Source organism: Hippoglossus hippoglossus, chromosome 5, assembly GCF_009819705.1.
Source record: "Hippoglossus hippoglossus isolate fHipHip1 chromosome 5, fHipHip1.pri, whole genome shotgun sequence".
In the NCBI taxonomy this organism is placed as follows: domain Eukaryota; kingdom Metazoa; phylum Chordata; class Actinopteri; order Pleuronectiformes; family Pleuronectidae; genus Hippoglossus; species Hippoglossus hippoglossus.
Genome location: NC_047155.1, coordinates 8,782,792 through 8,805,445, shown reverse-complemented (window position 1 = coordinate 8,805,445; position 22,654 = coordinate 8,782,792). Strand labels below are relative to the sequence as shown.

The window sequence follows — 22,654 nt, the reverse complement described above, 5'->3', positions numbered from 1 at the left end:
CGAAACAAAATGACTCGTGAAATGTTCCAGGAATCCGTCTGTGTTTAGAAATTATATTGCATTACTCATCTGCCTGTGACGTCTGACGTGCTGGAAATACTTCAAACAGCATCAGGCTATATTTCTTTGCCACCTGTAATGTGCTGTAAATGAGACGCTCCTCTGCGACGCTCATAAAAGAAGCGACGCGCACGCACCTCGACTTTTTGATGATCAGATGAGGAGCAGGAGGTGTGCCGACACATCCACACAGCCTCATCTACGTGGCTTCACTAATGGCCACTACATATTCATTCTGTGTTTCCCACAGACAGACACACAGCCTGGAGCACAAAAAACGAGGCGGCATCAATTCACCCACATCATTCATGCAATCAAATTTAACAGCCACAGCAATCAGGTCCACATCTTCCCAGCTTCTGTGCTCGTGCACATGTGTGTATTTGTATGTTTTCACATAAACAATTCCATCAGTTATGGACAAGATGCTGGCTGAGAGATCCAGACTTTTCATTTCTATTCAGAGCTCGTCCTTTCTCCACCTGAAACTCTTCTCATTGCAAAAGGGAAACAAAAGCACAAACATACACTTTTGTTGAGCTCCATGTGCAGCCTCAGAACCGTTCACAGTAAATTGGATGCACGCAGCATCCCAAGGCCAATTTGTATGCTGCAGTGCATTGCTGTTACATTTGAGTTGCAACAGCTTCCAACCTGGGAGAAAAAGTGAGATGAATTCACGGCTGCGAGGTGAGAAATCCTTTACAGGTACACTTTTATTTTTATTTCACCTCATCTGGCCTCAAGAATCACCGACTCAAATGCTCACAACCCATTGATATGCAACATGGTTGCAAACCACCGGGGTGTCCTCAGAGCTGTTGGGTTTGATTCACAGAAAAATTAAAATACATTTCATATGCAGTTGTTATTTCAAAGCACTGCAGGAAATTTATACAGAACAATAACAACTAATATATATATATATGTAATCAACTCAGATACAAGGTTGAACCCAAATATAGCTGCATATATCACTATTGCTGGTGTTTGCTTGAGAAAAGTCATCATCCGACTCTTCTGAGCATTTTATCTTTGGGTTCGGGTGGTGCAGTGATTTGCACTGTCACCACACAGCAAGAAGGTTCTGAGTTCGAACCCCATTTAAAGTGAATGGGATCTGGTGTTTGGTGCTCCGCAGGTATACGTGCAGAGGGTCTTTAGAGGAGCCCCATTGAACCACACGGGCTGGACAGCTAAGTGATGAGCTAAAACTCGCTGTACAGCTGACAGGGTTTCCATGGGGTCTTAAAAAGTCAAAACACTATTTCAATAATCTGAAATTTAGGCCTTGATTAGTCTTAAATATGTTAAAATATTACCTACTAATCGGTTAGGTTAGGTTAATGTTAATTTAACAATACTCTTGTTGCACTTCCAAATTAGTTCGATTTTTTAAGAAAATGTTTTAGCGGCTTGCAGTTTGTAATATCTCCATGTGCTCTTTCCCTAACAATACAGATATTAGCAAAATTTAATAAAACTGCAAACATGGCCAACACTGAGCTGATAACTGGAACTAGCCTATCAGGGACCACCAGGAGATATTAGAGTCCACCAGCGGATGTTGGGGACGTATCGTCATGGATACCAAACGTCTCCGCAACCCTGTAGTTTGTAATATAACTTGGCATTTCAAGGCTACTCTATTCTTTACTCAGCTACTTCACAGTGTCTCCAATTGTGGGGAGGTTTAAGTCAATCTAGATATTCCTTCATACTGCTGTATTTGACATGTTCTTAAATTTAATCAGTCATGGATAAATTTAAAACAGGCAGGAACTCTGAGGAGAGCAGTAGATTCCCTTTACACTGTCACATTTTCATTTAATAGTTATTATGATAAAAATGACTGATTAAAGCATCTTTAGATTTTTCTACGAGAGGAAATCTTGTAACTGATGAATGGGGGACATTTTTGAGATTTGACGAGAAAATGAAAATTGCAAAGAGGAAAGTATCGGCTCCCTGATGATGCCTTCATTTCGCTCCACTGGTCGCTTGGTTTCTCTCTCCCCCATTATTTCCCTTCCTCCCATCCACTCACGCCTCCTCCATATGTGACTTCCATTTCATCCCCCCCCCCCCCCCCCCCCCCCCCCCCCCCCCCCCCCCCCACACACACACACACACGTATGTACAGAAACCAACACCAAGCTGAAATTCCCATTTGACAACAGCCCTCAGCTGCTCTGTATTCACGGCTTTCTTCTCCCCGTCTTGTGTTTCTTTTTACTATAAATAATAGAATTGATAGAATAAACAAATAGGACAATGTGGTGTTATCTGTGAAGACAGACGACTCAGAGGCTTCTTTCACTCGTCAAAACTAACAATCAGGAGCTTTAATGATTTATTCAAGTTGCTTTTTCTGTCTGTTTACAAGTATTCTGGTGTTTAAGGCCAAACCAAAGCACAACGAAAAAATGTCAATATGTACAGATGCAATGAGCTCTATCAGGATTCAAATAAATACATTATACATTAAATATATTTTCTCTTTAGTGATACAATGAAATCTCCTTTACACTCACATGTTTAGAGATACTTTTACATTTGAAGCATGAGGAGAGGAAACTAACAGAAATAAGTAACAACTATACATAGTAATATTGTAGATATAGATGGGGCAGGTGTAGCTTTTATAATAACAGCTTTTTTTTTTGTCATGTAGCTAAATGAAAAAACAGTTCTACATTATAATACAACATGTACAGCCAGGCTTTAAAGGAACGATTCCTGAAAGCTCTTGTTATCAGCATGCATGATTAGGCCGCAGTAACCCTTCATCACCTCTGCCTCCCCCCCCCCCCCCCCACGTTAATAGCATTCGTCTGTAAACAACTCATCACGAGCCCCAAACACTTACAACGTAACACGACTCGTGATTTTCATTCCAATGTATGTTTGCTCTAACGGCCTCTGCTAGTGTTTCGGTTGTTCCCGCTGGAATTATCAGGCGAACACCGCAAGAGACGGGAGGACGTAGCACAAAGTTTCTATGGGTAGAAATATAAATAAATGAAAATAAACTGGCTTTTGCATTGCAGAGAATCGGTCACTTTGAAGTCTTTAGATCGCCTATAGGGTGGATCCCCCTTTTTGATACAAGCGGCACAATAATGAGCAGTCGAAGACAGAGGACTAATAGGAGATGCTGCTGGAGGAAGCCGGGGGACGCCATTGTCTCGGTCTCCTGTTGCTTTCAAACACACGGATGTCTTTTGAGTTCTACTGTGTGCGTGCATGTGTGCGTGTGTGTGTGTGTATGCGGGTGGGTGGGTTGCAGCGCCTGTGCGTCTTTGTCCATGTGACAGTGTAGGCAGTGGATGTGACGTTCTGGATTCAGTTGTTAGTCATGATCCACCAGGAAGCTGTGGAAACACACACAGAGACAAAGTTAGGTCACCTCACGCCGATCTGACCAATGTATGATCCATTTAAAAAATTAATTAATTAAAATCATTAATTTACATTTTATAAGGCACCAAATTATCAGCTGCACATATCCGTCAGCCAGATTAGAAATATGTCAGGGATTTATGCCATTTAAACATTCAAATAACTGCAAGAGAAATCAGGACATACATTTGGGCCATAAGTGTGTGTTTGTGTGTGTGTGTGTGTATGTGTGTGTGTGTGTGTGTGTGTGTGTGTGTGTGTGTGTGTGTGTGTGTGTGTGTGTGTGTGTGTGTGTGTGTGTGTCTGATGGCAGGTGAAGATGTGTTTTAAGCTTGGGTGAAGTTTTAGGTTAAGGTCAGCCTGAGTGTTAGGTTTAGGCAACTATTAACTATGGTTAAGGTTAGAGTAGGTGCGTGTGTGTGTGTGAGTGTGTGTGTGTGTGTTTGCACTTGTTCTATTGTTCCACATCTTTTCTAGAGAGTGATATCAAACACAGTTGGACAGGATAACCATGTCTGTAAAACACGTGTTGGTGCTAAGCTCCTCCCGGGCAAAAGAAGAGCAGAATACGAGGGCAGCATTCAGTGACAGTCAGTGGCACAGACAGAAATAGCCGCAGGTGGGAGCAGCAGAATGCAGTTTTATTTGTTTTTCTATTATTGATTCCGGCGTCGACTCCTTCCTGTGCTTCTGACGTGCACGTCATAAACCAGCCTTCCTCTTCCTCCCTATATCAGAGCGGCGTGGCCTCGCCTGTATCCTCAGCAGCCGAATGCGTCCGACAGTCAGGGCAAAGTAAAGCTGCTAATAGCCTCTTTCTTTGAGGAAACACGAGGCAGCGTCTCAATACCAACAGATGAGCTGTGATACACGGAGCAAATGAACAGATATTTAACTGAAAATGCTGTTCCTAAAAACACAGCATGCAGCCGGATGACTTTAAAAACCAAACAAACCTGTGTTCATCTAATGATGAGCGATGAAGAAATATTAAAAAAGCTAATTTTTCCAAGGAAAATATGTAAAACCATTTCTGGTTATTTCCTTATTCCAGGCTTTTAATCATTTTGTTATGTTCTAAAATAAAACACATACTCACTCTCACACACACACACGCACACACACACACACACACACACACACACACACACACACACACACACACACACACACACACACACACACACACACACACACACACACACACACACACACACACACATGTTGTGTTTAGGTTCTTTTTTTTTACTTGATGTTCGACTTTGAGTCTCTGTTTTCCCATTTGTTTCCGTGCTGCCCGTTTAAACCTGGACCCATTTCTGATTCCCGTGTTTAATTGAAACCATCAGCATACGAACTGTACATGTGAGTCACAGACGCAAAACTAAACAACTACGTACAGTAACCTGGCAACAATCTCCGTCTCTGCAGCGGACGCAAAGAGGCACAAATAATAATTAACGCTACATTATTCTGAGTCAGGCTTTTGACAAACTAATCAAACGTCAAGAGTGAGAGAGTGAAGTGAAGACGGTTGCCGGGGTTGAGTGGCAGTGATTCACGCCACCCTCCCTGCTGAGGAGCCAACGACCCGATGACGAGCAGATGAGCTACGTGCGTCAGATGCTAAGTCGCGTTGCCAAGAATAAGGCTCCTGTGTCCACTTGCAAATGTAAAAGGATATATTGAGATATATAAGATATTTTATATCCTGTGCTTTTGTGTGTAGGACCTACAGATACAAACATCTCTAATCGGAGCCACGTGAACTAAACACCAGAGGTGGCAAACTTTGAACAGCCAGTGTTTGGAGAGAATATCCCCACTTGGATATTCATTTCTGTGGAAACATGCCATATTTGCACTTGCACAGCAAATGTCTGTTTTAAAGACTTCTTCAGGCTCAATAACCAAACTACAGTGAGTTATTGTCAGGGGGCCCAGACGTCTACAGGATCTCTGAGTCTTCCACCGATGGGAGGTTTTAGTGCATCTGAGCATCATGTATGAAGGCAGTTAACAGTTTGATGTGACGCAGAAGAACTTTCTCAGTCTGTGGTTTTGTATTTTGTGAAACTTCATCAGTGCTGTTCCAATTAAAAGCTGCGGTCTAATAGTTTTTGATTTGCTCAGGACAGTTTGGACATTCTAACAACAGCGCTGCCCCCTGTGGACTGTGTGGACTCTGTGGTTTTTTTACATGAACAAATACAACACCAAAGATATATAGATGATTATATAGGAACAGAAATGAACAGAGGAGTCCATACTGATTTTAATTAGATTTTTTTTCTTTTAACATACATACTGGATATTCATCTTCACCCCTTTGTTATATTGTGGTACCCAATGGGAGAGAGGGGCTCCACTCATGTACACAACTGACCAGAGGATTTTGTTGTGTGGCTCGTTTAGTCTGAATAAACGACCCCAAAGATATTCATGGTCCAGGACTTTCCATCAAATCACAACGCTGACATAGGGACATTCACAGTTGTCACCATGGCTACTGTGGATAATTGGTAGATTACTGATACACACACTTTTCAGAGCGTGGACTAATATGAGCACTGACAGGTTGGATAACATGTCATTAGGCAGTTTCAGAGACACTGTGGATCCCTGACATGGACACCTACATCTTTATCTTTTTAGACTCTGCTGCCTACAAAGGGCTTTTCTACAGATATTCTTCAAAAGACGAGGAATTGCTGTTGACACGGAGGAGAAGCACGGTTCTGTTTGTGTGACCTGGCAACGTGTGATCACAAACGACTCTGACAGCGGCGGAAAAAAATGTCAGATCTCAGAGGCAATGAGCAAGTGAGCAGACAGCGGGCGAAGACATTACCAACACCCACTCAACACGCGTACGTTTTGGGCCTAATGTGCAGGAGCGTGCGAGCCAAGAGTGGACTCGTGAGTCACACATGAACACATCGATACCAAAATCAGAAATGTCACAATGTCGTCGTTGATTAAAATATCAGAACATTTCTACACAGAGATTCAACGTCCGAAATAAACACACAAAACTGTAAAAAAATTACTTGCACCATTGTGGAGCTTTGGTCGCACCAACACAGGGATAGACTAAAATTCAGTCATTATCTTCTCACCACTATGCTGATGGGTGCGGAGGGGTGGGTAAAGTGTTGGAGTCCACAAAACACTTCAGGAGTATGAACGGTAAACAGTGTTTTAGCCCAGGCGACCTCTTCTTCGGACGTAATAAAACAACAGAAAAAACACAACATGCCTCCATACTGGTGTCATACAAGTGTCCGCAAGCCCCGACATTCAAATTCCACTCGAAACAAGGTGACTTACACTGTGTTTTAAGCCTAAAAGTCTGGTACCGGAAGTGGCGATGCTAGCAGCCATAGCAACACGATGGTTCGCCTGAGGGTCAATGAACTCACCATGAGGGAGAATATCAGTGGACATTTAAGCTAAAAACATGGTGTAAACAATGCCATTTTAAGTCGAATTTGAATGTCGGGGCTTGCGGACGCTTGTATCACACCACACAAGCAGTATGGAGGCATGTGATGTTTTTTCTGAAACTCTAAAAGTGTTTTGTGGACTCAAACACTTCACCCACTACTCCATCGGCATAGTGGTCAGTAGATAATGAGGGAATTTAAAATTTTTCGGTGAACTATCCCTTTAAGAACACCGTTGTCTTTTCTTAATGCACATGAACGACACACACAATGAGTGACACACGTATACAAACCTGGGAGCAACATAGTAGACACGACTTCAGCGTCCTCTAACATGTCGATGATGCAGCGCTGGAAATCCTTACTGCTGTTGGACTGCAGGTAGCTGCAGAGACGGACGACAACAGGGAGGAAAACAGAGTCAAGAGAAAAAGAAAAGTTTGAGAAAACTAACTCGAGCTTTGACTGTGTCAAATATCTATGGTATTTGTTTTGGGAATCATCGGGTTTGAAGTTGTTTATTTTATTGGAGGCAGTAAAATCTATATTCTGTCTAAGAGACGGTTGTGCACTGAGCTCATCACTAAGCAAAGAGCGTTTCAAAAATCTATATGTTCATGACTTTTGATTGATTTTTTTGTTTTCATAAAATGTTTAGACATTCTGTGCAAAATATTACAAATGGTGGATGAATATTATTCATTGATATACAGTGTGTTAATGGAAAAGATAAAATGTTAAACAATTAAGGCCGCACCCGTGTGTTTGTGTGTGTGTGTGTGTGTGTGTGTGATCTGAGAGATGGGCCATCTGCTCATCTTTACTGGTGGGGAACATTTCAATCAAGAAGTTTAGAGTGCCAAACAGTCAATGCCAACATCTGACACACGCACACACACACACACACACACACACACACACACACACACACACACACACACACACACACACACACACACACACACACACACACACACACACACACAGGCACCATACTGACCTCATCCAGGAGATGCGATCTTGCCAGAACTCATACATTATGTAACATGACTTTCCCGGGAGCTTCTGAACGGACACACTGACAGAAGGACGGAGAAGGAGAGTAGAGTGGGGCAAGAAGAGCGAGAGAGAGAGAGAGAGAGAGAGAGAGAGAGCGAGAGAGAGAGAGAGAGAGAGAGAGAGAGAGAGAGTGAGAGAGAGAGAGAGAGAGAGAGTGAGAGAGAGAGAGAGAGAGAGAGAGAGAGAGAGAGAGAGAGAGAGAGAGAGAGAGTTAGATCTCAATAAAGATAAATAACATGAAAAAGGTTTTTTACTCTTTAAAGAGATGAACAGATATGTTTTAGAACTAAGAGTTACATCAACAGAGCAGTGAAATAAAATGCAGAGTCATTATAGAGACGGTGTAAACTGACATCACTGTTCTAACTTCATCAAGAGACAGTCTGCCTCCAGTCACAGGATGACTGATGACAAAACGATGATGGGATTTCCTCATTAACTGTAATTTCAGTTCTGACAATTCAAACCCTTCAGTGCTGATGAAGTCGTCTCAGCAGCGGATCCAAAGTTATACAGCCTCTCTGCCTGAAAGCAAATCAAGACACTCACTGCAGGTTGTCAGAGTGAGCTGAGGTGGCATCCATGTAGCTTTTCACAACTTTCTGGAGGTTGTCCCGATCTCCGTCAGTCACAGACATCTGCCTGTGAACCAGCAGGATGTTCTGTCGGCAGCAAGATGAGAGAGAGAGGGAGGGAGAGAGAGAGAGAGGGAGAGAGAGAGAGAGAGAGCGAGAGAGAGAGAGAGAGAGAGAGAGAGAGAGAGAGAGAGAGAGAGAGAGAGAGAGAGAGAGAGAGGGAGGGAGAGGGGGATGAGAAGAGATGACAGGCTGTCCAGAGGAAGAACAGGTTTCTATTCGGTACATTTGTGTGTGTGTAGGTGTGTGGTAAAAAAAATTCTGGGACTTCTAATTTCTATAATAATCTTTATATTTTTAATTCTAATGAATCATAAATCATAAATCATTCATCAGTTAAATCAGCGGGCGATTCCTGCTCTGTGGTGACTTACAGACTTGTATGTGTTGGCCAGCGTGTCCTCTTTCAGTGGCTCCAGCTTGGGACTCTAGAATAAAAAGTTAACAGACATTGAAAGTAAAGTTTGCAGATACATGCAGCAATTTAAAGGTTCAGTGTGTAGAATTGAGTGACATCTAGTGGTGAAGTTGCATGTTGCAGCTGAATACCCCCTCACCTCACCCTCCCCTTCCAAACATGACAGAGAACCTGTGGCAGCCTTCAGTTGTCATAAAAACTCAAAAGGTTTTAAGTTTGTCCAGTCTGGGCTACTGTATAAACATGGCGGCCTCCGTAGAGAGGACCCGCTCCTTGTAAATATAAAGTATTTAAATATAAACGGCTCATTCTAGGGTAAAGAAACAACAATTCGTACAATTTAGCTGATTTCTGCCAATAGATCTCTTTCACCTTTATCTAACACGCTGAACCTTTAAACCAGTTACAGGTTTTAATGTTGTGGTAGATCTGTGTATCTTTTATCTCCAAAGTATAAAAGTAGGACAGTTTACTGATTGTTCAGAATGAGCTCTTACAACAGAGGCCACGGAAAAACACGATAAAAATCCTGCAGCCAGATTTAATGTTGTGAGTGTGTTTTACATGACTGTCGTCCTCAGGCAGCTTATTACGACCCGGTTAGTCATCGTCAGACAGTTTACAGCAGCAGCAGGAATTATACGGAGCGAAGGAGGGAGTCAGGTGATGTATTATAAAAATGTCCATGTTTCAAGGAGGTTAAAATGGATTGGTACAAAAAACTCTGTACTGTGACACAGGACAATTTTTTCTTTTACTATGAGAAACCATTCTACAACCTTTAATGTCTGTTTGAAACTGTTAATATGACAACAAAGGGCTGTCTGCCACTGGAAAGTATTGGGTTGTATCCATGTGTTGGAACCATGACTGAATAAAAGATGAAAGTGTCAAATTCTTCCCACTATTCAGAAATGAAGCTGAAATGTCTTGGATGCGGGCGCTGCCATCTTGTGTATTCTGAGCCTCAGCTGTCATTCATGACATTTCACTCAGTTTTAAAAGCATCAAATAACTTTTTAAAACCAAACTCACCAGGTAAATTCAACACTTGAACATACTGTATGTGAAACCATCTTGAGAAAAAATGTACTTGACATGCTTCGACTTTTTTGTTTGGCCCAAGTCCCGTCCACTAACATAGAGGAGGCAGGGTTTATGACCTATACTGTAACCAGCCACCAGGTGTCGATCGAGACGCTTTGGCTTCACTTTTAAGGTGTAGACATGTCATCTATCTTTATATACAGTCTATGGTTGAAACAAGTGAATCTGTATAGTCAATTAGTTTGGAAGAATTTTATTTGGATTAAAAATTCACAGGTTGTGTTAAGGAGCCAATCGACACAGAAACTAAATGAACTAAAGACTCAGTTATCTGCACCTGTGTTCAGGCTTCAGGCAGAAGACAAACAAAAAACGAAACAACAAAACTGGATTAGGAATGTGGATTATAATGTTATTTCTTTCTCTTGGTCTGTTGGTATATAATAACTGACGTTTTTATAAGCTTGATTTAAATTCCCTCCCAGGAAATAAAGGTTACATCCATTCATTCAAAAAGGTTATTGTGTTTCTTATAGCTGAGAATGTGATATCAGACGAGAGGAAATCAGCCACAGAGCACAGCAGAGATTCAAACTGTGCTTTTAAAGAAGGACAAGTAGAAAACATCCACACAATTTATTTTTCTGAAACCCTATCTTGAGGACGCAATTTGTGAAAATTGAAATACAGCAAATTTAATAAGACAGGGTGGATATTTGGTCAAAGCTAAGGGTATGTGTGTGTGTGTGTGTGTGTGTGTGTGTGTGTGTGTGTGTGTGTGTGTGTGTGTGTGTGTGTGTGTGTGTGTGTGTGTACAGTGGACATAACCTTTGTGGATGAAAACTCATTATGTTGCACGAGAGAGTGCAAGGGAAGGCAGCTAGATGGACAGGTATGTGGTGTGTGTGTGTGTGTGTGTGTGTGTGTGTGTGTGTGTGTGTGTGTGTGTGTGTGTGTGTGTGTGTGTGTATCTCCATGTGTGTGTGTTGAGGTGAGGGGATGGATATTGCGCTCTGAAACATCCTGCAGGCTATGAATTGCTTTGATATTCCACTCTGAGTCCCGCCGGTTTGAAAAAAAACAAGCACTGGAGGAAGAAAAATGTTGTGAGGGAGAGTGAGAAGAGACGAGAGAGACAAAGGAAGTTCACAAGACGGGTATAACGGGAGTTATTAAAGAAGAAGATGGAGAGAATGAGACGGAGGATGTGGCAGGTGAGCGTGAATGAGGTGTGGGGATCATGGCCGTGAGAAGTGGTCACAGGAAACAGACTGAGAGGCACAGAGGTGACCGTGACCTGCAGAGTTCCTCTTAGAAAATCTTTGTATGTGTGTCTGTTCACCCAAATCTCCACTGAGTAAGAATCTGAAACAGTTACACTGACATTTAGCATCTGTGACTGAAAATACACAATAGGTCTGTTACTTTCCACAACATGACAGAAACCAGTCAAGCACTAAGGCGACACCCTGTTCCAGACATGAACATGAAAACACCAGACCAATGAAATCCACATGTTGTAGGTGATGTTGCAATTGAATGAAAGTAGCCTCAATGTGAATGGGGGGGGGGGGGGGGGGGGGGGGGGGGGGGGGATCTCCAGTGCTTTGCTCACTTTGTTTTCAATAAATAATAAAAATGACAACATTTGTTTGTGTGGAACCTTTCAAAACAAAGTGACACCAACGTGGGACCAAACGCACTCAATCAAAGAACAATAAACTGAAATGATTGCGATCAATACAAAGAAAAGCGGACCTGTTCGATAAAGATGACTTAGATTGATGTAATGTGCCAGCAGCTGTTTGGGTGCTGTGGTGGTGACTCCTACTCCTACAGAGTTTAACTCACATTGTACATCCATCATTTAGACACAAATGTAATAGAACTTCTGAATGCGTACATTTTTTCAGAAACTTTGGTTCAACTCTTGTCTATGTGAACTCACTGTCACTCTCTCATTTATATATAATATGAGTAACGGTTATAATTTATAATATAATATAAGTTTCCAGTGAAAACCTCAAGGACAATCTCCACTCTTCAGTCGTGAGTTTAGCTTTCTGAATATCTGTGCACCAACACACAGTCTGAGGTCAGAATATCCCCAGAACAGTAGCAGGGCACAGACAGAAATCATAAAGCAGAAATATACATTTATATCTCTTGCAGAAATAAATCTGTGTCCACAGTTAAACACAAAGTAAAGTACCTGACACTCCAGTTTATCCAGAAGCTGCTGCAGCCTGTTGACTTGAGAGCACCAGTTCTCTCCATCTTCCATGTTCACGCCTGAGAAAACACAACACCACATCACTGGGGGGGGACTAAAAACAAATGTCTCACCCACTAACTAATTCTAACAGGATTGGTGTGAATGTATATTTCATACTGACGCATACATTTCAAAGTAATGATATATAACATGGAGTTTGATTGATGTCAGGAAACCTCATTCAGTCGTGTGCAAACAGATGGATTCCATCAGCTGACAAGGCCAACAAGGACAGAGAGAGTGATGCAGATGAGGTTTGATACCTTGTGAAAACGCTGCCTTGTGGAAATAGTAAACTAAATATCTTTTGTGTGAAGAAAGCAAGGAAATATAAAGTTATGCACATATATAACAGTTACTGTGTACCGACAACCAGGTTAAGGTTGTTTATCTTGTTTATAAAAGGACATTAAACCCTTGATACTGTTGAATAACAACTTCTTTTTAAGGTCTTTGGACACCCAAGGCTAGTTCCTTCATCGCAGGCTCAATATCATAAATATGTTCAGTCTATCGATACAAGTGAAAGGGAAAATAAATGTCAATTAGATGTTTGCGGATGAGTAAAGCCCTCAGGGAACTCTCCTGTCTGCTGTAAAGATGCACATCACTGAACATGATTCCCCAAATGTCTGATGAGAAGATGAACATCTCATCGCTGTGGTGGAAATGTGACACTAATCAAATGATCGTAATGTCAGCAATATTGATTAATAATTAATGGACACGAGTCTGCATGTAATTAAAAGCCCCCTCTCCCTGAATGCAGCCACATAAACCCACTTCAGACATGTATAAATTAATACTGATTTACAACTTCACTGTGTGACATCAATCATCATCAAACAAAAGTGACACAGCAGCAGCAGCATTCACTCTTACAGCTGCCACACTTTCCCATCACACATCATTCTCTATACATTTAAAGGTCTTGACATTATTATGTTATGATTAGGACCTTCAAATTGAACTGAATCAAATAGCTTTTATTTTAATTCATTCTTCTTTTTGCAATGGATTTTTTTGTGAAGCACTTTGTAACCTTGTTTAAATAAGTGCTATACAAATAAAGTTATTATTATATTTTTATTATTATCATTCTCAATGACATAACGGCCTTCAGGGACAATTAGGGTTCCATGTCTTGCCCAAGGACACTTCGGCATGCAGACAAGAGGAGCCAGGGATCAAATGGCTGACCTTGTGGTTAGTGGACAACCCGCTTTCCCCCATGAGCCACAGCAGCCCAAAGGTTTTTACGTTTACCAGGCTTGATGATTACGTTTGCTTTGGAACCCTTTCAAGAACTTTGAACTGTGCAGATCTGTAGCAGACGTTCTCCTTCATATTGCCTATGGCTTTTGTTTGCTTTTTATATATAATGAAGTTCTATAGCACAGAGGAATAACTGGTGGATTGTTTTGGTGGTCAGTCCATTTAAAAGGTCTGAATATAATTTGATATTTGTCTTACCTGTGGTCAAGATGCCAGAGCAGGGATCTGACGGGGACATGCACAGATTATTATGGACCCTCCGACCGCATCTCCTGCCATTCTTCTGTACAGCTGTCAGGTCGGGTGCCTTTACCTCTCTCCTGCCGTGACAGCGGTGCAGACCCAGGGAGACAAACATTGGAGAGAAAAAAAAACGAAACAGAGACGTGAGGGGAAAGGAAATCAAACAGAAATTGAAGATATGGCAGATGGGGGGAGTCACAAGGGGAATGAAGAAGGATGGCATGAGATAAACCGAGGATGGAAGAGAGAGGACACGGGAGAGAGAGGAAAGATTCATTAATACTTGATTCAAGATATCGGAAACTTAGATAGATTAATATCTGATGCAGGAGAGAGAGAGAGAGAGAGAGAGAGAGAGAGAGAGAGAGAGAGAGAGAGAGAGATAGACAGTTTCTAGAAAAGAGGTAAAAACACTTAGTGAAGAGGCAGATACACAGTGATTATCAACACACAGGTTACTTTTTTACTCAGAGATGGAAAAGTGTTCAAGGGTGACACTTGAGACACACTCACTGAGAGTGTGTGTGTGTGTGTGTGTGTGTGTGTGTGTGTGTGTGTGTGTGTGTGTGTGTGTGTGTGTGTGTATTAAGGCTTGTGCACATTTTTTTGTTCTTGTTAGTGAGTGCTTCTCTCTCCCTCCTTTTGTTGTGTCTCTGTGTGTGCACACCATTACGTGTGTATATGTGTGTGTGTGTGTGTGTGTGTGTGTGTGTGTGTGTGTGTGTGTGTGTGTGTGTGTGTGCAGCATCGTGCTGACAGCGCAGGGGGAGTGCATTGCTGGGAGGTTCTCATGCTGAGAACAGCCTGGAACCCAAAGGCCACTGCAACAGCCATAAATCCTCTGCAGGGAAGCACAGCAGAGAGAAATAGCCGTTTCTTGCCAACTCAATATGAATCTAATTCTTTCCATCCCAACTCTTTCATTCTGCGTCTTTCTCTTCCCAGAATCTTTACCTGTTTGAAGCCAAAAAGCTCCTCATCAAGTCCCTTAGAAAACCCACTCCCTCCTTTATCCAGCATCTCTTGACTTCCTGTGCCATTCTGTCATTCCTGTACTTTTTTTGGGGACTCATCTTTCTTTCTCTGTGAGTCACTTGTTCTCTGTTTCAGTGACACTCTTATCATCCTTGCCCCTTCTGCCCCTCCTCCTCCTCCTCCTCCTCCTCCTCCGCCAGTCCCCTCTTAATAATTCACCTTGGCTATAATCGCTCCATTATTTTCAATAATGCCAGGGTGGCACCCGGAGGAGAGAGAGAGAGAAGGCGCTGCTGAGCCCAGACACACGCAGCGCAACAGACGATCCCGCTGCAAGTCACTGGCAAGGAACAGGCAGCAGTCACGATCAGTGTGGAGAGTAGCCCTGTTATTTGAAAGTTGAGATAGAGATAGATTCTTACTTATTAAATGCATGATTGATTGTTGTTATTGGTGGAATTATGTGTAGTGCACCATACTCAATACCTTTACTGATGGTGGCTATGGATGAATTTGGGCAAAAGGGACATTTTAAAATGTGCAAGTAATTGGTTTGCTCAATCAATCCTCTGCAGACGTCAGGATGAGCCCTTCCAAAAGCTGACTTAACGACACACCGCTCGCTGAGGTTAATTGGTCTCCAAACTCCAATTTTCAGCCCGTGCAACATGTGAAGTGCAACGCGTCCTCGAGCAGCACGATGGGAAGCTTCACGGAGTGGATTACGTGCTCGAACCCGCAAACTGTGCTCATACAACTCAAGAAGCCTCGATAAACCCCAGGCAGGAGACTTGAAATATATACGCAGCCTTTATTCCAGTTCATGCTCGACACTGATTGGCTTTCGCGACATAACGTGACGCAATTATTTCGCTCGAGTGAAGTGAAATTGTCTTTTCGTGTCTTTGCATTGACTTTGTATGTGATCTCATCGCGTGATAATTTTGCTTCATGTTTAGAGTGAATGCACCTTAACAGCACTGCAAGAACATCACATGAATTTCCTGCTTCAGCTCTACCTGTACATGTGTGTGAGCTGCTAATATGTGCTGACAAATGAGCAGAGAGCCGTCAGCCTGCAGGGCCGTGACCGAGCAGCTCCCACAACCAGAATAGAATATAGTGTTGTGTGGAAAGTGCCTGGCAGTCGGCACAAGTGCAATTGCGATGGTGTCATATTGCAGTACTGACGGTGCAGGGCTGCTCTGCTCCTCCACAGCCTCCATGGCACACTGCAGTGACCTCTGTAGAGACAGCAGCTGACTGGACGTCTCTCTGAGCATGAACCTGGTGACGAACTGACCCAACACACTGGAGCCCTGGTACTCCTGAGGGAGAGAGAGAGAGAGAGAGAGAGAGAGAGAGAGAGAGAGAGAGAGAGAGAGAGAGAGAGAGAGAGAGAGAAACAAAGAAGCAGAGGTCAAAGCCCAAACTGAAGCAACGGCAAAGTACAAAGCATCTCAGAGATAAAACAGAAGGAGAGATAACTTGATAACTTTCAACAAAACACATATCCAGGCACCTTGTGATGTGTCAGCCGGAATAAAACCAACCTAATTAATTCTCTTGACACACACATGTATAATTCATTAGTACACATCCATATTCCAAGGTGAGGGAACTTTAATAGGAGACATAATTGCTGCTCGAGTCCCCAAACACAGACACAATCTCGGAGGAGTCGCATTCACAGAATGCACCGAGGAAGAAACAGTGCAGTTTGTCAAAATCCACACTGATGGGTAGCCTCTGCTGAAAATGCATCATGGGAGTAGCAGTCCAGATCACATTGTGACAGAACACAGCTGCTAACTAGCAACTGCACAAGCCTCGGTGGATTCCCCAGCTCTGACAGCTTTCAAGTGCCAGAACAGAGCAAGGAGCAAGGTGATCTAATTAGCAGAGGATGCATAATTATTCGGGACACATCGCTCCTCTTTTCGGTGCGAACGAGCATCGCTGCTTTCTCCTCCATTAAAATTCAAACAACAATTTGTTATCTCAAAAAGTCCAGAGGGCATCGACTTGGGAGAAGAATGTTGGGCTTCCTTTTTTCTGATCGTGTTGTTTCCTGCAAGTTACGTGATTGAAAGTTTTAAATGTTCAGGTGTACTCAACCTCAGAATTGCATCCCTGCTTTTCGCAGACAATGTGGCTCTGTCGGCTTCGTCAGACCGTGACATCCAGTGCACGCTGGGCCGGTTTGCAGCCGAGTGTGAAGCTGTCGGGAGGAGAATCAGCACATCCAAGTATGGGGCCAAGGCTCTCTGCTGGGAAAAGGTTGATTATTCTCTCCAGGTTGGGGGGGGGGGGTTTAAGCATCTCGGGGTCATGCTCACGAGTGAGGGGAAGACAGAGCGAGTAGTGGACAGGCAGGGCGGTGTGGTATCAGCAGTTGTTGTACCAGACTATTGTGTTTAAGAAGGAGCTGAGCTGCAAGACAAAGCTTTCGATTTACGATCTATGCTCCAACCCTCAGCTTTGGCCGCACGCTGTGGGCAACGACTGAAAAAAACGAGATCAAACGGTAAAGTGAGTTTTCCCCATCGAGTGTCTGCTTAGCCTTAGAAATAGGGCGAGGAATTCAGATATCCTGAGGAGGAGTGCAACTGCTGCTTATTCAAGTTGAAAGGGGCCATTCGAGGTGGTTCGGTCATTATTGGCTGTTAACTGGGAGGAGACTCAGAACTCGCTGGTGGGACTTCACATCCCATCAGGCCTTGGAACGCCTCAGGGTCTCCCAGGAGGAGCTGGAAAGCTGAGGAGAGGAATGTCTGGAACATCCTGCTGAGCCAGATGCCCCCATGAGCAAATCTCAGAAACACAGAAGAAAATGAATAGATGAAGGTAAGGAAGGATGAAAGGATGGGGATCTTTGGACTGTATCCGAAGAGAACCCATGCAGACACGGGGAAAACATGCAAACTTCCCCACTGGGCCAATCCCTAATGTCATACCTGTATGATAAAGCCACTTGTTAGCTTAGCATCAACACTGCAGACAGAGAAACAGCTAGCCTGCCTCAACCAAATATGCTCAAGAGCTTTATAGCTGTTCTGGTCTTTGTGCTAAACAAGCTTCATATTTACAGAACAGGAACAATTTCCCACATTCTTGAATTATTCCTTTAAACTATAGTAAAGGAATCACCTGTGATTGAAGCGTTTTTTTTATTTATTTATTATTCTGTTTACTCATCAGTTTTAGCGACTTGGTGCAGCACTCACCGCATCTGTGCCTCCCAATGTTCCCTCTCGCATATTTTCTGTGTGTGTGTGTGTGTGTGTGTGTGTGTGTGTGTGTGTGTGTGTGTGTGTGTGTGTGTGTGTGTGTGTGTGTGTGTGTGTGTGTGAACGAGCAGGGAGCACTTGAACTTCTTGTCTTCACTCATACATTTTTTTAGAGTTTTTGAAGTATAAAAGTTAGGATGGAGGCAACTAATTTACATAAAACTAAGCGATTCACGACAAAACTTTTCGGAGGCCAAAGTAGATGCTGTTATGAATTCTCTTACCTCTTTAGTTTTATCCATCGCCTTTAAAATGGCAACATTCAGACTCTCCAGAGCTGAGAGGACGTTCAGATACTCCCCCAGGTGCTGAGAGAAATAATCTAATAGTAAATAAGGAAAACAAGACGTCAGAGTCGCAGCAAAGTCACAACAATTAAAAGTTTATTCTGACTCCTGAAAGCGGGAGACACACTTGTATATGTTGCCGTGACAGATTCCAATTAAGCCCATGGCAAAGGCAATGTCTGAGAAATGGGTTTCATAAGCAAGTGGAGTTGGTAGGATTTGACCTTCACTTGCCTGTGAGTCAACAACACTGAGTTTACCATGTCAGGAAACTCTGTTGTTTTAATCACCTGGTGTTGTAACAGTAGCTCATTAAACACCAACTTTTACAGTCATGCAGCTTTCACAAAATTCGAAAAAATGGAAAAACAATTTAGTTCCGTGACGCAGAGAAATTAAATCTTAATCAGTTCTTAATTAAAGAAGTGAAATGACTTACAGGCAACTACGTGATCAAATTATAGTTTGTGGATTTAAGCGACAACTTTTTCTTCTTTCACTGTAACACTCGGTGAACAGAACGTGTGAAAGAAGCGGAACATTGTGTCGTGGCAGAGTCAACTTGTCTTGACGTCCGATGGAAACGATGCCGTTCCCATCGATGAATTATGCAGAGGTTTTATTCTGGGTATACGACTGGTATTTACAGGTCCCTGCCCTATTTCTCTTCACTTTATTCAGGTCATCACACACACACACACACACACACACACACACACACACACACACACACACACACACACACACACACACACACACACACACGCATTTTTAAGATGATATAAAAATATATGGGTCACTAGACATGTGACAGTTTTCTCTCCATATTTACAGATTCAAATCAGTGTCGCAGGTGGATGATGGTGGTGCAGGTTTATATATCCAGGATCTAGGATTTTTCTGAATCAGAGACCATGAAGGGGCCACAATTTACCCAGAGGGGCCACCAAAACACATTTAAGTTATTTCTTATAAACTGGTAGCTCTTCAGCTTTGCTTAGCACCAAAATGAGGGCTGCTTGACAAAGGTAACAAAGGTAACCAAAGGGAAACACCTTTACCAGAACCTCTAAATCTTTCCTGTTGTTTCATCCATACTAAAAACAAAGACTAAGAGTTTCCCATCTAAGTTAAGTGAACCCTCTCCTGGCTGTAACTGTAACACTGTAAGTGTAAAAGTGCATTTCCCTAAATAGTGACCTGTTGCCGTAACATTATCCACTTAGAACATGTGGATGAACACAGATGAGTCAACATTCACTGAATATTTTTTACAGAAATAAATGTGCTGTGAAACATTAAATCAGACAAAACACTCTCCCACCAACCTGATAGCTTGACAGTGTCCAGATTACTGAAGGGCAGAGAACAAGAGAAGATAAATGAGAAAAACATTGATGTTAATTAAAGAAATTCACTTGTGCTGCTCTTAATCTCTGATTGTTCCATCCCGAGTGTATTAAAGCATCATAAAGTAAAAAGGATACCAGTGTTAAAACCCATTCAAATCAATGTTCTGCTTCGAAAATTAATTTGTCAAGAATATTTATGGTAAAAGAAAACACTTAGTTCAGTTATGCCTTTTTCTTTTCCTGCAGTAAAAACATTTAAATTGATGCTGCGTTGTTTACAAGTCGATAATTACGTTGAAAGCGAAATTGTTTTCACAGTTTGATAAAAACTGAACTTTACTTCCCCTGTTGTGTTAATGACATTTACAAGTAATGTTTACTGTCGGGAACTGATCCTCAGTGAAGCGGGTTAATGGCTTGTGTTTAATACGAAGCACACTGAGGGGAGAAGCCATTACATTTTTGGGAGAAGGATCCAGGATTTTCTTTTCACTTTTTTTAAACATTGCGAGAGTTTTTTGACATTTCCCGAGATTTGTCAAAGAATAATTCATGGCTCCTGAAGAAAAAAACAAGCGTATTTAGGGCACAGATATTTGAGAGTTTGTGCAATTTGATGAAGAACTAAATGAAAATCTGGACCTAGTCAATTTAAATGCCGTTTCATAAGGGGACAGTTTCACCGTGGCAGACGGATGCACTCTGTTGAGAACCATTCTAGTCTTAAATCCTTTTCTCTCCCGGCTGATATCGTGCAATTAACAGTACTGTAATTCAGAAAATCCATCAATTTTTTCACACCACTTATCCTTTTGAGGGTCACAGGGCGCTCATGGAGCCAATCATAGCTGATGTTGGGCGAGAGGTGGAGCGGACGCAATTTGGATTCTCCAATAAACCCTCGCAGACACGGGGAGAACATGCAAACTCCACAAAGAAAACCCCCAGAACCCAGGCAACAGTGTTAACCACTGCACCCCCCTACCGCCTGTAACCAGACCTAACTATTTATGACATCAGATGAGATGTGAGAGGTCTGAGCTGGTTTGTCACATGAGTGACAGTCCAGGCCACAGTCTACTCACTGTCAATTGATTTAACAAAGTCCATCTCACAGTGTGTTTCTTTGTGTTTGTGTGGGTCCTCTCTTGTGAGTCTATGGTTCATAGTCCACCAGTCACAGTAAATTCATGATACTATCTGAGCTGATACATACAGTCAAGTTACAGAGCCTTGCTCAGCCTCCCTGTGTTGTTTTAATGTGAAGAAGTGTGCAGAGGAAAAAAGGCTACATATCTGCCAAAGACAATAAAGACAATTGGCTTTAGAAAAACAATAAAACTGTTTTATAAACCAGGACAGGGGAGAAATTTTCTTTTTTACTGTGCGGCTGCGGTGAGTTAAACATCCTCTGCAGACCAGTGATTTCACCTCAGCTACCCCGAGGCCGATTTCTTCGACTGCAATTTTAGGAGAGCGAGTTTTGAAATGGCCGGGTTTCACTCCACATTCACAGTGCTTTATGACCAAAAACATTAATCCAGCCTGCTTGAGTTTGGTTGCAGGGCTCAAGAGCTCTCTCTCCAACTGTGAGGCATTTAGTCTGTAGCCGATGACTTGAAAGAAACACATCAACTGTGCCTTTTAGCTCCAAACGCTTGCACTTCAGTCTCTTTGTTCCGTGAGTATAAAAGGCACAGGTCGCACACTTGTTTGAAGTAATTTAATATAAAAACAACTCACTTGTTTTGTCGGCCATCGATGGAGAAGAAAAGCTCTTGCAGCTCCTCGGTGGTCAGGATCCCGTCCGCAAAGTAAGTATTGAACTCCTCAAATGACAGTTTACCATCATCTGAAACACAGAGGAAGAGCGGGTCTACTTTACTGCAGAGCCACAACAACAATAACTATATTATATGTTACACTGGTGGCAGGCACTTAAACACAAGTCGTGTTGCAATGAAAAAGTGGAAAAGGGCTCTTCAACAAACCTGGTCCACAGTGAATCTATCTAATAAATCTCAGTCTGACTGTAAGTGACTCTAAGTTATCAACTTCACACTTGGCATGTGTGTTGTTATGGTCCCAGGGAAGTACAGGGGGCGTTATACATCAATTAATGAAAAATTAATAAAGTGGCTAACAGCGTCTTATCGTCTGTGCAGTGGGGGGGACGGGGCAGCGCCTTAACATGCAGTCTGCGGACCGAATTCAATGTGTTCTTCTCTGTCCTTGGATAATCTACAGAAAAATGTGTTTTCATCTCCTGTGATGAGCAGAGAGAAAGATGGGATAACCTACAGGGACAGGGCTACACTAACTTATAACACCGGCACATTCCAGAAATCTCGAGAACTGTTTTTTTACTGTATATTGTGTATTTCGTGAGTATGAGCTGTTTTTGCTAACTGGCTAACCTAAATATTCCTCCTGTGCAACTAGAACGTTATTAATTCGGGTTCTCGGGTGTAATGGAACACGGCATTGAGAAATTCTCTCTTGGAGTTTGTATTGTTAAGGGTCCAAGGAAGTGCAATGTCAAATTTGATGTAATTTGGACACAAGATACATTCAATACCAATAAACTTTGAATCAACAGGCGACCAGAGCTCTGAAGCAGCAGCAGCTGGGACTCATCAACGTAATGGACGTTGTCTATCATGTTGCTCAATTGCTGCAGGTCACTTTAACAGTTTCAGAAAGGAAAGTGCAACCACAGACCAAACAAACAGCCCATTCCAATGGCATAGAGATCATATGAAGATCAGAATCCAGGTCGCAGGTTCCCCAGCTCATCAGGAGTTTGTCATGTGACTCTTTGTATTTACACCGCCTCTTTTTTCTGTGACTCACTACACTATCTTTTTGTTTTGGTCCAATTCTTCTGTTA

At 42.5% G+C, this 22,654-nt stretch overlaps 1 protein-coding gene and 1 long non-coding RNA gene across 2 annotated transcripts in view; one reads left to right on the top strand and one right to left on the bottom strand.

Moving 5' to 3' along the window:
- Positions 1-2,388: 2,388 nt before the first annotated feature.
- Positions 2,389-22,654, bottom strand: part of necab3 (N-terminal EF-hand calcium binding protein 3) — a 37,375-nt gene continuing 17,109 nt past the window's right edge. Inside the window, exons 3-13 of the mRNA XM_034585900.1 lie at positions 21,508-21,616; positions 19,741-19,766; positions 18,350-18,447; positions 16,027-16,163; positions 13,816-13,937; positions 12,280-12,359; positions 8,977-9,030; positions 8,517-8,629; positions 7,909-7,986; positions 7,202-7,293; positions 2,389-3,434 (exon numbers count right to left, since the gene is read on the bottom strand). Of these exons, the coding sequence (XP_034441791.1) occupies positions 3,406-3,434; positions 7,202-7,293; positions 7,909-7,986; positions 8,517-8,629; positions 8,977-9,030; positions 12,280-12,359; positions 13,816-13,937; positions 16,027-16,163; positions 18,350-18,447; positions 19,741-19,766; positions 21,508-21,616 (938 nt within the window). The 3' untranslated portion in view covers positions 2,389-3,405. The remainder of the gene's footprint in view (positions 3,435-7,201; positions 7,294-7,908; positions 7,987-8,516; positions 8,630-8,976; positions 9,031-12,279; positions 12,360-13,815; positions 13,938-16,026; positions 16,164-18,349; positions 18,448-19,740; positions 19,767-21,507; positions 21,617-22,654) is intronic.
- On the top strand, positions 10,653-22,414 carry LOC117761725. The gene is made up of 3 exons (XR_004613873.1): positions 10,653-10,663; positions 20,823-20,827; positions 22,270-22,414. It is a non-coding gene; the product is annotated as an uncharacterized LOC117761725 (long non-coding RNA).